The sequence below is a fragment of the Phyllostomus discolor genome, chromosome 7 (assembly GCF_004126475.2).
Source record: "Phyllostomus discolor isolate MPI-MPIP mPhyDis1 chromosome 7, mPhyDis1.pri.v3, whole genome shotgun sequence".
Taxonomy (NCBI): Eukaryota; Metazoa; Chordata; class Mammalia; order Chiroptera; family Phyllostomidae; genus Phyllostomus; species Phyllostomus discolor.
This window is the reverse complement of record NC_040909.2, coordinates 24297052-24313445: the sequence shown is the minus strand read 5'-3', so window position 1 is coordinate 24313445 and position 16394 is coordinate 24297052. Positions and strand designations below refer to the sequence as shown.

General features: G+C 39.9%; 1 protein-coding gene across 1 annotated transcript in view; it reads right to left on the bottom strand.

The window, feature by feature from the left end:
- PP2D1 (protein phosphatase 2C like domain containing 1) overlaps positions 1-14754 on the bottom strand; it is a 37020-nt gene extending 22266 nt beyond the window's left edge. Inside the window, exons 1-2 of the mRNA XM_036031650.1 lie at positions 14656-14754; positions 14178-14326 (exon numbers count right to left, since the gene is read on the bottom strand). Of these exons, the coding sequence (XP_035887543.1) occupies positions 14178-14326; positions 14656-14754 (248 nt within the window). The remainder of the gene's footprint in view (positions 1-14177; positions 14327-14655) is intronic.
- Positions 14755-16394: the final 1640 nt, after the last annotated feature.

The window sequence follows — 16394 nt, the reverse complement described above, 5'->3', positions numbered from 1 at the left end:
TTGCTGCTGACTCACTGGTGCTTTTAGATTATTTAGCCCAGTGCACACCACAGTTTTGTTAGCCGTGAAATAGAGATAAGAACAATTGCCTTGCTAGAATGGCCTTCAATGAGAAACATCTGTCAAGTACTGAGCAGTGTCCAGGATAGGTACTCGAAAGTAATTGTTATTATCATTAATAACATTTAATATCCCCCCATTTCACAATCATCTTCGCACATGTATTTCCATTAAAGTCTCTCCCCTTGGGCTGCTGTCACCTATTTGCCTCTCTCTGCTTACTTAGAACCCTCTGTATGCCTACCTCTGCCCTCACCACCCTAGCTCCATGTCACCTCTACTGGGACACACACGCATATAAATAAATACATGATGTGGATCCCAGCTCCTGGGGTTTGTGCCGTTATGGATGAGATGAGACAAATTCACACGGACTACCGAGTCCTGTGGAGGAAATGGAATGGTGCAGCTTCTCTCTCAAGAAGAGAGAAAGCCTCCGAGTGCCTTGGGCGCCCTCCCAAGAGGAGAAAGCCTCATCCCTTGCCTTGACAAGCTTTTATTGGGTTCAATTTGCATAGGAATACAGGGTATATACGTAACATTCATCAATCATTGTCAGGTAGAAGTGATTAAACAATAGATAGCATTCAAAGAACTCTGAGGGCTTATTCTGAGTCAGGGTCAGATAGTTAAAGGGTCATAAAACTTTGGGGAACAAACTCAGTTCCTGCTTGGACCTTTATCATGTAAATTGAGGGTATTAGCAAAGTAGATTTCATAGGATTTTATGAATTCTTTCTTAGACCTGATTGCCCCAGGGAACCTGCCCTTTCCAGCACAGGGCCACACCCACCTCTGACATTGTTTCAGGCTTCAGTCTGGCAGGGGAGGTAAGGCAGCCAAGAAATTAGGAGACTTCTTGCAGACAGAATGAGGACTCAGGCTATGTCAAAGCCAAGAGGCGAGAGTCCATCACCCCCTTTTTGTATAGTCCCCCAAGTCCTTCCCTGAGGGCCCCTTCAAGACTGTGCCTGTCTTAGGCTGTCCCTCCCTTAAGGGATCTTACCCATCATTGGCTAACCAGTCATCCGCCCTGGGCCAAACAGGGTGAAGAGAAAGAGGGCACAGGCGATACCCCTACAAGGAAGATAAGCTTTGTCTCCTAAGTAGCTTATGGTTCCAAGGTCCTTTACTCAGCAATAGCCACAGGGGATTACAGCTTCTGAAACCAGTCAGGGCGGTTCCCAACAAATATGTATACAGATAGGCATTCACACATACATGCTTGCTGAAAAAGCAACTTAAAAGAGAGAGTAGGCAGGAAACGAAGTGTTTTAGACTCAGACTCCAAAACTTTTCATACTCTTGAGAATATCTGACATCCACTTAAAGGGTAACTCTTACTCAGTTTGCTCAATTATAAAGAAAAAAAATAAGTAAGGTGGAGGATTACATAATTAATGTATGAAAATTAATTTGAAAATATAAAAAAGAACATTAGATATTACAAGAAAAATAATTTAATTAGGAATAAAATAATTTAAAAATTTGCATTAAAAAAAAACATAAAACTCTACCAAAAACATAAAGACAATATGAACAAAGGCAAAGGCCTGCCTCGCTTTTGGATTGGAAAACTCAGTGTTGGATAGATGTCACCATAAAAGGGGGGGAGGCAAACCATTCACAGGGAGAAGATGTGCACAACACAGATCATTGACGAAGTGTTTAAATCCAGAATAGGTAAAAATATAAACAACTCAAACACACCAATAATAGAAAGAAAAACATTCCCTCCCAAAAAGGCAGAAGACTTGAGAGGCACTCATAAGAGGAAATATGATTAATGAATAAACATGAAAAATTGGTCCACCTCAGATTTATATATTTATAAATTTATATATTGATCAATTACTATTTTGTATGTATCATGTTGCACCACACACTACAGTCTGATCATCCCAAATACTGGCAAGGATGTGGAATCGCGAGAACTCAGAGGCTCCACACTACTGATGGGAGCCAAATCGGCACTGTCACCTCGGAAACCACATTGCACTATATTGTAAGTTGAAGATGCACCTATCCCAAGGCCCTATGGGTCGAGGGGTCACCACCAACTATGGCCTGTGGGCCAATCTAGCCTGCCATCTGTTTCTGTACAGCCTACAAGCCAGGAAAGGTTTTTATGTTTTTAGTTGGTTGAAACAAACCAGAGGTATATTTCATGATATGTGAAAGTTGTTCAAAATTCACCTATCAGTGCTCAAAAAGAAAATTGTACAGGGACACAACCATGCTCATTTGTGTACACATTGTCTGTGACTGCTTCTGTAATACAACAGCAGAATTGGGTATTTGCCACAGAAACTACAGAGCCTGCAGAGTTTACATTTAACACAGAAATGTTATTCTCATAACATTTACTGTCTGGTCCCTTACAGAAAGAGTTTGTCAACCTCTGTCCTGCCCCATGCCTTAGCCAATCCATTTGAGTTCTTTCCTCTGTAGAAACTATTACGCGTATTACACCAGAGGACATGCATTAAAGCAGTTATATTAGTGCAGTTGATAATCATGAAAACCGGAAACAACCCAAATATCTATCAACAAGAGCATATTAGTTATCTATTTCTGCAGAGTAGACCACCACAAAGGAAATGTTACTTAAAACAACATATATTTATTTCCTCACAGTTTCTGTGGGTCTGGAGTGTGGGAACAGCTTAGCTGGGCCTGTGCAAGGGTGCAGTCAGATATTGGTCAGGGCCAGGTTCACAACGGGAGACTCAGCTGGGGGTACACTTACAAGTTCACTCAGGTCAGTGGCTATGTTCATTTCCTTGCATTTTTAGGACCCTGGCTTCTTGCTGGCTGTTCACTAGAGGTCATCCTCATTGCCTAAAGGATGCCCTCACTTTTTACTATGTGAGTTCCCAACATGGCCTTACTACTTTAGAGCTGGCAAGGGAGAGAGTATGCCAGCAACACTGGGTTTTATGTAATATAATCATAGGCATCACCTCTGCCACATTCTAATGGTGAGGAGTAAGTCACAGGTCCCACCCACACTCAAGAGTGTGAATGCCAGAGCTGGTGGTCACTGTGGGGTCACCTTTCAGTGACTGCCACAAAGAGAATGAATAAATAAATCATGATGTATTCACATAAGGAAATATCATGCCTCCATGGAAACAACCACTCCAACCACTCACAATGTGGAAGAATATCAGGAAGTCCGATATATATCGACCAAAAGAACTGCCAGTCTCAATGCATTTAGAGGGGAAGTTTCTGTTCATGTACATAAACTTGCAAACTAAACAATACATTTTTAGGATGCAAATATATGTGATAGAATGATAAATAAAAACAAGGTAATGATAAACCAAAATCCAAAATGGCACTTATCTCAGAGAGGCCAGAAAAGGTTAATAGAATTGAGGTCTTTGAGATCATGCTCACTAGATGATATATACATATTTCTTTATTTTATCACTATTATGTTTTATATATATCTTTAAAATGTTACTTTGTGCCAATTCATTATTATAAAAATGAATGAGGCAACATTGTGTTTAATATGCTCAAAAATAACTGATTAGTTTTCTGAATGAGTTGTAAATACAATAGCATACTAAAAAACCTACACAAAATCCTATTTATTTATAAAGAAGTCATGTAACTGTTATTCGATGAGGAAAAGCAGACTACAGAACTGCATAAATAAAATGGGCCGATTAATGTAAAATTATGTAGATGCATAAAAATAGCTAGAAAGATGTTTATCAAACTGCTAACATTAGTTTTATCTTTCTCAGAGATTTTACTTTCTTCTTTTCGCTTTGGTATATAGATTTTAAATGAAAATGTATCATTGCCCCCCTCCAATTAAGATATTTTCAAATGAAATAAATCTATGTCCTTTATATATTTTATGTAAAGCTTTTGCACATTTTATATTTTTTCAAAAATAAGTCAATTTTTAAAATTGTAAATAGTGTACTTGTATCTTATGAAAGTGGAAAAAGAAAGCAAGTAAGTGAGCCCTCAAGTGAAAGTGCTCTTCACCTCCTTCCTCAATCCACCGTCCAAACCAGACTCACGGGATGACATGAGTCCTTCCCATACAGGTCAGAAAACAAGCTGATTATATTTCACATATTCTCATTTGATGCTGTTTTATAATTTGCTTTTTTAACTTAGCAAAAATATTGTTTCATATCAGTTCACATAGGTCTGCTTTATTCTTTTGATAGCTACATAATGTCCTATTGTATGAGTATACAAAAAGTTATTTAACGTTTTATCTATTGATGGACATTCAGTTGACTCACAGCCTTTGCCTCTTACAAACAATGCTGCAACAACAACAACCCTCGTACACCTATCCTCAAGGTAGATTCTCAGTAGTAGAATTCCTTTGTCAGTGACCAAATGCATTTTGAATTTTTCAAAGTTTTTCAGCGGCACTTACTTGAGCACATACTATGTGGCAGTTACTGTGTTTAGCACGGGGGATGGCAAGTAAAGAAAACAAATTCCTTCCCTTAAGGAGAACAAGTTCAAAATATTGTCACCTCTGCCTTTTATACAAATTTACATCATTCTTGAGAGTTTTAGTTCCTCTATCCTGATTAAAATGAAAATTTTAAAAACGGAACTTTACAGGTCTTCCTTTTGCACTTTCAATTAAGAGAGACGTTAATGTTTTTACAAATATTTGTAAGGCATTAGACTTTTTCTCTGAAACTGATGACTCAGATACTTTTTATCCCTATTGTGTTGTTGATCTTTTTCTCATTGATTAGTAATCAATCTTCTATTTACTTTATTTCTATTTACTTTATTAGTCAATTTTTAACATAGGTGTTAGTTTTCTATATTATTTGTTTTTTTCTTAATACACATTAGTAATTTCCCTAAAAACAATAAAACTACTTTAAAAATAAAAGTAGCTGAGGGGGACAAAAGGGAAAAAAGAAACTGGGACAATTGTAACAGAATAAACAATAAAAAATTTAAAATATTATTAATTGCAAAAAAACAAATAAGTAGCTTATACAATATTGGCAGGAAAGAGCCAAGTGAGGGGAGGGACACCACCCAGCCTCAAGACTGACTATAAAGCTACACTCAGAGAGACAATCTGGCATTGATGGAAGAATAGGCAAGTAATCAATGCCACAGAGTAGAGAGCCCAGAAATAAACCTACACAGATATAGTCAACTATTCTTTGACAAAGGAGAAAGACAATTCAATGGAGAAAGGATAATCTTTACAATAAATGAGGCTATAATAACCAGAAACTCTCATGTAGAAAAAAAGAGTCTAGACATAGATCTTACAATTTTCACAAAATTAACTGAAAATGATTTAAATAGGTAGGTGTAAAACACAAAACTATAAAACTTCTGAAAGATAACATGGGGGAAAAAATCAAGGTGACCTTGCATTTGTCAGTGACGTTTTAGATAAAAAGTACAATCCATGGAAGAAAATGTGGTAAGTTGAACGTCATAAAAATTAAAAACTTCTGCTCCATGAAGGACACTATCAGAACAAAAAGACAAGCCACAGTTTGGGAGAAAATATTTGCAAAACATATCTGACAAATTACTACTACTCAAAATATACAAGGGCTTTTAAATTTCAATCATTAAAAAAGTAAACAACCCAATTTAAAAATGGCCAAAAGATGTGAAATAATATTCACTAAAGAAAACATACAGATGGCAAATAAACATGTGAAATAATGCTCAATCACACATATATGTCATTGGAGAATTGCAGAGTAAAGCAACCACTATACACCGATGAGACTGGCTCAAGCCCCAACCAAAACACTGACCACACCAAATGGGGGGAAGCTGTAGAGCCACAGCAAGTCTCCCTGGATGCTGGTGGGGATTTAAATCGGTGCAGCTGCTGTGGAAGACAGCTTGGCAGTTTCCTCCGAAACTAAACATGTTTACCACACGTTTCAGCATCTAAGTTCTTCGGTATTTACCCAGACTGATTGAAAACTTACATCCACACAAAACCTGCATGGGAATGCATAATGCAGCTTTGTCCATAATTGCCAACCTTGGAACCAACCAAACCGTCCCTCAATAGGTGAAGGAATAAATAAACTTGGTACATCCATACAACTGAATATTGTTCAGTGATAAAAAGAAATGAGCCATCTGGCCAGGAAAAGACATGGATGAATCTTGAATGCATACCTAATTGAAAGGAGCTAATAACATTGCAGTACCTGTGTGGATACTAGCGTTTCACTTTTTGTGTTGGGCATCTACTGTAGTGGGCACTGGGCCTAAAAACAAATGGCCAGTCTCTGCACTGGAGGAGCTCAGTGTCAAGGAAAAGATAGACAAACATATGTATTACTGGGTAATAACAATGTCAGTCAGCACTTACCATGTGCGGGGACTATTTCTAAGCATTCTACCTACATTGTCTCACATCCATACAACCCTGCAAACAGACACTATGAACCCATTTCACAGACAAAGACATTGAGGCTCTGGAACGTGAGCTGCCTTGCCTGGAGGAAGTGGCTGAGCTGGGAATCATGCTCAGGGTGTCAACCAGCAAAATGGGTGATTTTCCTATTACGCCAGGGACAGAGGTAAAATTAATTCATTTTGAAAGAAGAGGACAGTGATTCCTTTTGCCTCAGTAAGCTGGATGCTTATTATTTGAAACTTTTGAAGTTCAGATACGCTCACCAGGTTTTTTTTCTCATTTTACTGTTCCTTTCTTGCCTCTTCCCCACAGAAATACATCTTGAGTTTGTCATTCTCCCAGCAAAGTTCAATCAACCTCATGCAGCTCAGTGAAAAGGTGGCCAGACTAGTAAACCGGGAAAGTTGATCTCTCTAGTAGGCTGCCCTTGTTCAGCTTAAGCCTGCCTGTGAACTTCAGGTTTACTAGCTGTTTCACAACTATGATCATAAAAGTTAAGGCAGCAGGCACCTGCCCTGTGGTGGAAGAGAGTTATATTTAGTAGTCCTTCAGGAGCTATCTCTGGATATCACGGAGACTTCTGGTACAGGCTGTTACTGTTTGAGGGCTTCTGGGCCTGCGGCGGAGAAAATGGAGCTGGTGGTTTGCTGACAGTCTTTATAAATACCCCAGTATTTATTTAACGGCAGAAACACACAGAGAGAACACACAGAGCATTAGAGGAAAGAACACAGCTTAGCTCCATTCATCGTCTGGGCCCGGGACCAAGCACTTTGGTCTGTTCTGAGGCTCGGCCCCTGGAGCCAGCTGCGAGCCTGTGTCTGGGGAAGTCACCTGCCCGCCTGCTGGAGGAGGAAGGAAGGAAGGAACAAAGAACAATGAAGCCCTTATTAAAAGCCAAGGGTTTTGTTTTATTTTGTTTTGTTTTGTTTTGTTTTAATTTGTTTTCTAGTCATGTCGCTCCTCTGCTTGAAACCTTACTAGAAGCTCATCACTGCTTTTAGGATAAAGGTCAAAAGCCCTGATATGATAGACAAGGCTCTGCCTCTTCTGTCTCCTCTCTCCCAGCTTTTCTCTTCTTTAAAGTTCCTCAAATATGCCCACGCTTGGTGCGTCTCGGGCCTGTGCCTGTGACTCCCTCCACTATGAATGCTTTTCCCTTTACCGTCACTAATTCTAACTCATTGTTCATTTCTCAGCTAAACCATCTCCTTTACAAATTGGACTTTAGCATCATCAGAGAGGGATCTCCCACTGCCTCAAATGAAGCCTCCATCCTTGCCATCTACCTTCACAACTCATACTTTTCATTTGTTCATGTTTCTAGTCATGTATTTGTGTGATTATTTACCTCCTGTCCATCCAGTTCCATCTTGCTTGCCATTTTTAGCCCAGGGCCAATGTAGATACATCTGCCCTGCAAGAAGAGTTCTGTAAGTGTTTGTTAAATAAATAAATGAACACATGAAATAAGTGTTTGAGCACTTAAGTATTTAGTTTTTAATAAAGGGAGTAAGAAAGGTATAATTCTCTTCCCTTTTCCTCAGTTGTTGGCAGTGCCTTAGTCTGAATACAGGTGCCCCATAAGCTGGCCGCTAGGAGGGCTAAGAGAAGGGGAGTGGAAATGAGAAACTCTTAGACTCTACTGGGACCTCGGCCACCATGCAGCCTTACCTTCTACAGCTGCGCTCTGCAATATGGTAGCCACTAACCACATGTGTATTTAAATTTAAACTAGTTAAAATTAAATAAAATTAAAATTTCAATGGCCACATGTGGCTTCCCTGTGGGACAGCACCAGTCTTGAACATTTCTATGATCACAGAAAGTTCTGTTGAAGAGTGCTGCTCTGGAATAAAAAATCTCTTCCATACAGAACACAGGAGTCTCAACAGGGTGAAAGAAGAAAGCTCGCTTTCCCTTCTGCTTTTAAGTCAGGAGGTGGGGAGAGACTCTGCATCCATTACAATTATCATTTGTATTACATGTGATACCAGCTGCTGGAGCTAAAGCTGTTTCATATGCAAATGGTGCTCCTTATTAGGGTCCTTATGAAGATTAAAGTCAGGTACAACACATGTTCAGACCCTTAGTCGACCCTCTATGAATGGTAGCCACCATCCTGAACAGCTGAAAATTAAAGTCATTAAGAGCAGGAGAAATACTGGTGCAAGTTCCGTAACTTCTCTGAGACTTAAGTTCCTTGTTAAAATGGGAATAATACCTTTATTATTAGTAAGGAATAGGCAGGATATTTTGCCAAAATGGCTTAAGCACAGTACCTGGCATGTACCCGAAAACTGTTAGCTGCCCCTATTTTATTATTGTTGAGTGCTATAGCAGATTGAATTTGTCATCGATCAGCTCAGAAATGGGATTCCAGCTGTTAAAACATTCCAAGTATGTGCCTGAAGATGTGTGGATGTGGCCAGTAGTGCTAACTTCCTGAAACTTTCATTTGGTTTTGCTGCAGGCTGGCAGCCCAACCTGTAAGTGGAACTGTTAGTAAGTCATTAAATTCCCCTTGGTCACACTCACATTTCTGAGATGCCTGTGACTTCTCACCAGGCCAAGAAGCTAAGAGGATTGGTCGCCTTAAACAATTGAGCTTAATGTAATTTTTCTATTTAGAACTCAACTAGATTCTTCTAATTTCTCCTGTCAATTCTGCTGGTTCTGTTTTCTTCCAAACTTTAGAGTTGTTCCCATCAGACAACCAAGTTTCAAACGGGATATGTATGTTTGTGTTCGGAGGGTGGAGAGTGGGGAACAAGGGAGGAAAATGATGTTTCATCTGATGTAAAAAATAAAGCAAGGGAGGAAAAGTGGGGGTCGTAAAAAAGGGGTTCCTTATATTTACTGAGTACCTGTCAGTTGCACATTTATTGTTTTCTTATAGACTTTCTTTTTGCCTTTTTTTCTTATGATCTTTCTTTTGCCTTCTTTTATATTTAATTTTTAATTCAAAGTAATACATGTACATGGTCAAAATGTAATTGTATTTAAAGTGTATTTTCATTCAAATTTTGAGTGTATTTGCATCCAAAAAATGTGAATGACAGTAAATGTTAAAAATTTCAAAAATTAAAATTATTTTTTACGTTTCAAAAAATGTTACCTTTTAAAATATTATAAAGGACTTATCAAAACTAAAAGGCAAAATGAAGTTATAGTTAGTCACTATCAAATTTTTAAAGACAATGAAATTAGCTGAATAGCTTATTATTTTAAAAAATTCAATGTCTTTCAAAATAATTTTTAAAAAATGCCCAGTTTTTGCATTCAATGTTCCTCTATTTGCCAACAAAAAAAAACTGATGTTGCACTTCCCATATGTAATGTTCAGATCTACACACGTGTAAATTTAAGGGTAAAATAAATTGTTTAATATTATGAAACGTTCCTCAGACACTGTGCAGTGTCAGTGACTACTGTGCTAATTTATGAGCATCTTCAGAAGCATGAATTGGAGCACAAAGAGAAGCAAGAAAAGGGCTGCTTGGCACTCTGGGAAACAATACTTTGTTATGCAAGAATCTCTTGCATTCATTCTAAGAAGAAGGATTTGACAAGTTAATTGATTTGTCTTTTCTCTTACCTAAGCATTCCTGCCACTCAAATCCTTCCTGTGCTCCTAAATTGTGCCTCTCTCACATGCAGAACTTCTCAGTATTCTGAATCCCGCACTTTCTGATGGAGGAACTGGGACAAGAGATGGGAGGAAGATTGTCTCCCTGGGGCTTGATACTGTTAGCGAGAAGGGTGAGTGTCTACGTTTACTGGGTTGCCCTGTCTGGCGCTCACACCAAGTGACAAGTGACAGAGGTGACCCTCCTCCTCCTACCACCCCCACGCTGCCTTTGAGTGTTTTTGACGTGGGTAAATCTCTAAACTATGGGTCACAGAGTAGGAGCTCCTCTTGCCTGAGGCTAACGGCGATGCTGTTTTAAAATCTAATTAAAGACCATGCAATCTTTAATGGTGTACAAGACTATTTTTAAAAAGCACTACAGTGAACTTTCAGCAAAGATCGAGCTACAAGGTCATGCTATAAAAGCACTCCTGCTCCAAACATGTAACACCGATAGTTTAAAAAGGAAATTTAAATAAGATGGTGACCACTACCTCACACTATACTCAGCAGCTGATTGAGATGCAACAGGGCCTAACTGTGAAAGAACAGTGAAACTAAAAGAACACAGAGGAGAGTATCTTCACAAACGTTTTGAGCTGGGCAAAGAGTTTTTAAATGGGACACAAAAGCAGTAACCATTAAAGAAAGTATTGGTAAATCGGACCAATAAAAGTAAGAGCTTCTGTTCATCAAAGAACACTATTAATCGTAAAGGGGCAAGTCACAAGCTATGAGAAAGTTGCAACACACACACCCATTAAAGGATTTATTTACTCTTTTTAAAGATTTATTTATTTATTTATTTTTAGAGAGGGAAGGGAGGGAGGGAGAGAGAGAGAGAGAGAGAGAGAGAGGAACATCAACGTGCGGTTGCTGGGGGTTATGGCCTGCAACCCAGGCATGTACCCTGACTGGGAATTGAACCTGGGACACTTTGGTTCCCAGGCCACGCTCAATCCACTGAGCTACGCCGGCCAGGGCCCATTAAAGGATTTAAATCCAAAATATAAATTAAAAGTCTACCACAAAATTAAAAGTCTACCGCAAATCAATAAGAAAAAGACAAACTAATTTCAAAATGGGCAAAAGATGCAAAGGAGGATACCCAAAATGCCATTAAGCCAATGAAAATGTGTTTAACGTTATTACATGTTTTGTAAATGCTAACTAAAACCACAGAGAGATATGCCACTATACCACCACCAAAATGGTGGAGATTAAAGAGAGTGATAACATGAAGGTTTGGTGCAAATGTGCCACGCTAGCATTTTCATACCCTGCAGACAAGGTGCAAGTCGGTACAATCACCGTGGAAAATGGAAAGTTCTCCTACGATACAGCAAGAAATGAGTGTATATGACCACAAAACAGCATTATAAGGATATTCATGACAACTTTATTCATACTAGTAAAAACCTGGACATGTTCATATTTGAGAGAACGGATAAACTGTGGTGTGGCCATCTAACTGAATACTTCACACCTGTGAGGAGTGACGCCTGCCCACACGGAGCAACACCATGGGCATCGTAAACGTAGCACTGGGTCGGCCAGAAAGTCCGTTCAGTTTTGTCCTTAAAATAAATGGCACATTTTTCATTTTCCCCAAGAACTTTATTGATTTGGATATTTTGAGTGTGTTGGCTATTTCCCGTGTGGCATAATGTTGGTTGTTCTCAAGTCATGTTGCGATTTGATCGCTATCCACTTCAGCTGGTCTACCCAACCATGCAGGATTGTCTGCTGAGAATTCCCCAGCACACGCTTCACAAACCACTTTTGACACCTTGGATCAGTTGCAGCACCTTCTCCATACGCTGCACAAATCTTTTTTTAATTTCAGTTGCATTTTTACCTTCGTGAAGTAATAAAGCATAATATGCTAAAAATGTTGCATATTTCTTTCATCTTCAATATTAAAATGCTTACACAAAATTCACCAATTTTGATAAGTTTTGTTTTCAAATGCACACTGATATGCCACTGGTCACAAGACAATGTAAACAATTGTTTCGAATGAAGTTAAAGACAACTAAACTCTACTAGAGCCATCGTATGGCAAAACCGAATGAACTTTTTGGCCTAAGCAATAGTATGCAACAAAATCCATACTCTATGATTAAGAACAGGCAACACTAATCTATGATGATAAACATTGCCTTACAATAGACTAGAAAGGGGCAGAAAAAAAGCCTTCTTGATTATTGGCCAATTAATATATTGATCTGAATAATGAGTAGCTAAGTATATGCACATAAAATTTCATTGTGCTGGACAATTAAATTAGTGCACTTAACTAAACATGGTATATCTTTTTAAAATGTCTACTAAAAAAATAAATATCTCAGAACAGAGAGATGAAGGAATAAAAGCAGCTGAAAATACAACATGATGAACTCTGATTCTATTCATTGTTTCCTTCTTTTCTTTTTGTGTGAAACACAAATGTCTATTTTTTAAAAATTTATTTGTCTTTGGAGGGGAGGGAGAGAGAGAGAAATCAATTTGTTGTTTTGCTGATTTATAATTTCATTGGTTGATCCTTGTATGCCCTGACTGGGAATAGAACCTGCAACCCTGGCATATCAGAATGACACTCTAACCAACTGAGCTACTAGGCCAGGGCCAAAAATGTCTATTTTCAAGAATTGACAGAAAAATACCATTTCAGTGTAAAAGTTGTCATTTTTCTTTACAGACTTTCAAAAAAATTACACTCATCCTAACCAGATGTAACATACTTGATGCAAATGTTCTACCTCCTATAGATTTAAGGCCTTCCCTAATTGGAAGGCTGGGTAAGCAATGCTTTAGATCCTCTCTAAAAGAACTACTATACTGTATATTCAGCAAGAAAAAAGAAGCAAAGCTAAATTGAAGGACTATAGGGCAAGAAACTGCAAACATGGTAATTGTTAAAATATGTTGGCATAAGTATATTAAATATGTTATCTATTGCAGCAATTTTCAACCTTTTTATCTCATGGCACACATGAGATAAACTAATTACTAAAGACACACACACACACACACACACAAACACACACATTGCCGATCTTGTAACAGGGTGCAGTCAAGAGAGGGAGCCCCAAAGAGGGATTTGTAATGGGGTTCAGAACTCAAGGTGTCCAGGAAATATTAGAAAAATATATATAGGATGTCCTCACTCCCACAAGTCTGAGCTGGCAGATGGGACACATGGAGCATTCAACAGCTCCATGGGACACACAGTCCATTCAACAGCTTTGCAACTAACCTCTGGCATGGTCATTTAACATATCTATAACCTTTAACTGGTTTCATAGATATGTTAAATAGCTGTGTCCATGCTTTGAGCCAGGGGGATGGAAGTGACTTCCACCCAAGAGGTAACTGGGAGGCAGCTCCCCCTGGTTACAGTGCCTGCCTGAGAGTTTGGAGATGATTGGTTCCACGCCATGGGCCCACACCTGCCCAGGCTCACTATGGCAGCCCAGTAAAGGGGGAAGAATTTAAGAATGCTGGCAGGTGTAACTGATTGTAGGAGGAGTGGGAAATGGGGCTGCAGAGGAAGGCTGGCCCGGGGATTTAAACCCAGGTGAGGCAGCCATACCAGGGAGAACCTCACAGCTTTGGCAGAGTCAGGACCACATGGCTTTGGGGTGCTTCCTTTTGCCACGTGGCTTAGGAAGCAGGAGAGGCTTTACCTGGAAAGAAGAGGGGTGAAAGGACTCTTGCTGGTGGGCCATGACAAGGTGCCACATGGCTTTGGATTAACTGGAGATCGTGGTGGCGACACAGCTGATGGTGCGGGGAGCCTGAATCATGGACTTGTACTTCTTTTCCTGAGACACGGTACCCTGGACTGGGCAGAGAGAGAAGGAAGGACTGTGTGCATTTGTGGGTATCCTAAAGGCCTTTAGTATTTCAATGAAGACATTAGGTCACTACTCTAAGTCTGTGTAGAGCTTTTAAATAAATAATTCCTTTCCTTTTCACAAATCTCTGGCATTGAGAGATATCTTTCCTCTGATGGTGGGCATAGGGAATCTAGTGGGGGTCCTTTCTTTATAGTATATCGTACACCCCCACTTGGGTCTGTTCTGCAACAGTTTTTGGCGGCCCAGTTGGGTCCATAATTGCCCGGGCAGACCAACTCCCTCAGTTGCGTAAGAGTGAGCCTTCGGAATTTTCCCAGTCTCTGAGAATTTCTCCACACTCCTCTTGAGGGCATCAGCTGCCTAATCACACCCAGAAAGGTGAAAAGGAAATGAAACAGGGAACAGAGCAGAGAAGTGAAATGGTTTGGTTGAAAAGTTGTTTCTGAACACTGTTTTGGAATAATGGCATTTTAGATCATGGTTTAGTTAGTATGCTGCTTCCAGGTTGCCCCGGTCTGCTCATTTACAGTTTTAGTGAGTCCAGGTGGCACTAAGGGAACCTGTACTCAGGCTTGGGGAGAAAGCAAACCCCTAGGCTCTGTAAGCTGACCCTGCATGTATGTTGGGGACTGGACAGCAAGCCATGCAGGTGCACCGCCATTTCGGGTAAAATGGAGGATGAGCCCTACCATGGAGGACAGGTCATGCATGCGTGTCGCCATCTTGGATGACCCAGCAGGCATAGGTGCTGCCATCTTGGATGATGGGTCATGCGAGAGTTCCGCCATCTTGGAACTGGGCAAGGTGGTGGGCTAAAGGTTGTCTTCAGATTATTGGCTATGTGTTGCTGCTGCCAGTCAGGTTCTCTGTGTAACTGGTTCTGATACGGAGGGCTCTGGTTCTGAAGGTCATGAACTGGAGTCCAAAGGTGACCATCTGATTTATAGGGTGTTTGCAAGGTCTAAGCTTAAGAAAGCTGCAGGACGTCCTTGTGAATCTAGGGAATTTTAGTGGAAGGGATCCCTATAGTGCTAGGGATTTTTGGCTGCCTCATGCACAGTTTAAGTATAGTCCTTCCCGGTGTGCAAAAGAAACAGGGATTAAAAATAATTATGGTTAAATCTGGATGGGTAAAACTATGTAGGAAATGTTGTGAAAGTTTTAAACTTGGAGGAAATGAAACCTCAACTACTCGTTTTCTGGTTCTATGGGAATGTGGTTTCAGTTTGGTTCTGTTTCTGATAAGAAACCCTCTGTATCTGAAGACCTAGTTCAGGCCACCTGTAAGACCTAGGAAAGGTCGCCTGTAACCGGCTGGGGAGGATGCCTTTGCTGCTCTGGACACAGGAAGGGTCAGTCATTCAGGACTGATGAGTGTTGCAGCCTGAGGCAAAGAAGCACGTCTCTGCAACTGAGACTGGGCCTGAAAGAGCATGTCTCTGCAGAGGCACCAGTGGACGCACTGGTACAAGAGAATGCTTCTATCTGTGTACTGTTCTATTTTGCTCTGTATCTGCTCTGAGAAGGAAATTGAGGATTCCAGGGAAGTTTAAAACTTCACACCCTATAGGAAAATAAACAAATGAAAGTATAAGATATGTAAATGAAAATGGTATATAAAAGGATATCAGAAGGAAAAGGACTTTCCTTCACACTTTGTATTTTCCTCCCTACCTGATCCTTCCAGAATTTGGCATGCTGAAGGAGTGAGTGATGACATAGGTTTCTTTGCATAAATCCATAAAGACCAGTCATTAATGGTGGTTTTGTTAATCAAGATTTTGATTGGAATGTCATGCCTGAAGGAGGTATGTCTTGGTTCTGGTTGTTACCAGAAAGCCCTGAGGAACTGGGATCCACTTGTGAAGCTAGCAAACGACCATGAGAAAAAGCCTGATACTTTGGTTGGTTGTGTGGTTTGTGGCAGTCTTTCCAGGGAAGGAATAAAGGTTGCTTTTCTGAAATATGGCTAAAAAGAAACCTGTAGGCACAATGAAAGCCTCAAGGGTTTGAATGAAACAGCTGGTACAGGCAAAGCTGGATGGCAGATGTGTGGCTCTGCTTCTGTGCCTCGGGGGGCAGACTGAGAAGTCAATCTAAAGGTTCCTTGTGTGAGTTCCAGCAAAGCGGAATTGAAGATCATAGGTGATCCAGGCTGCTCTTAGTGTGTTTATGCAAACAAACAGGCAAAATTAAAAGCTGGACTCAGTGTAGTCCCTTTAATAACAATAAGGGTAATCTTATAACAATAAGGGAGAAAATTTGTGGTTTAAGGAAAATCACAATGTTCAGCATTGGACATCAGAATGGCGCAGCTAACTGTCTAGAAAATTTGTTTTTCATTTAAAAGTTACAACTGGGTTTGTAATATCACCAAAAATGTTCAGTTTACAGGCATGAAGGACCTGTCAAATTTCCACTGTTAGAT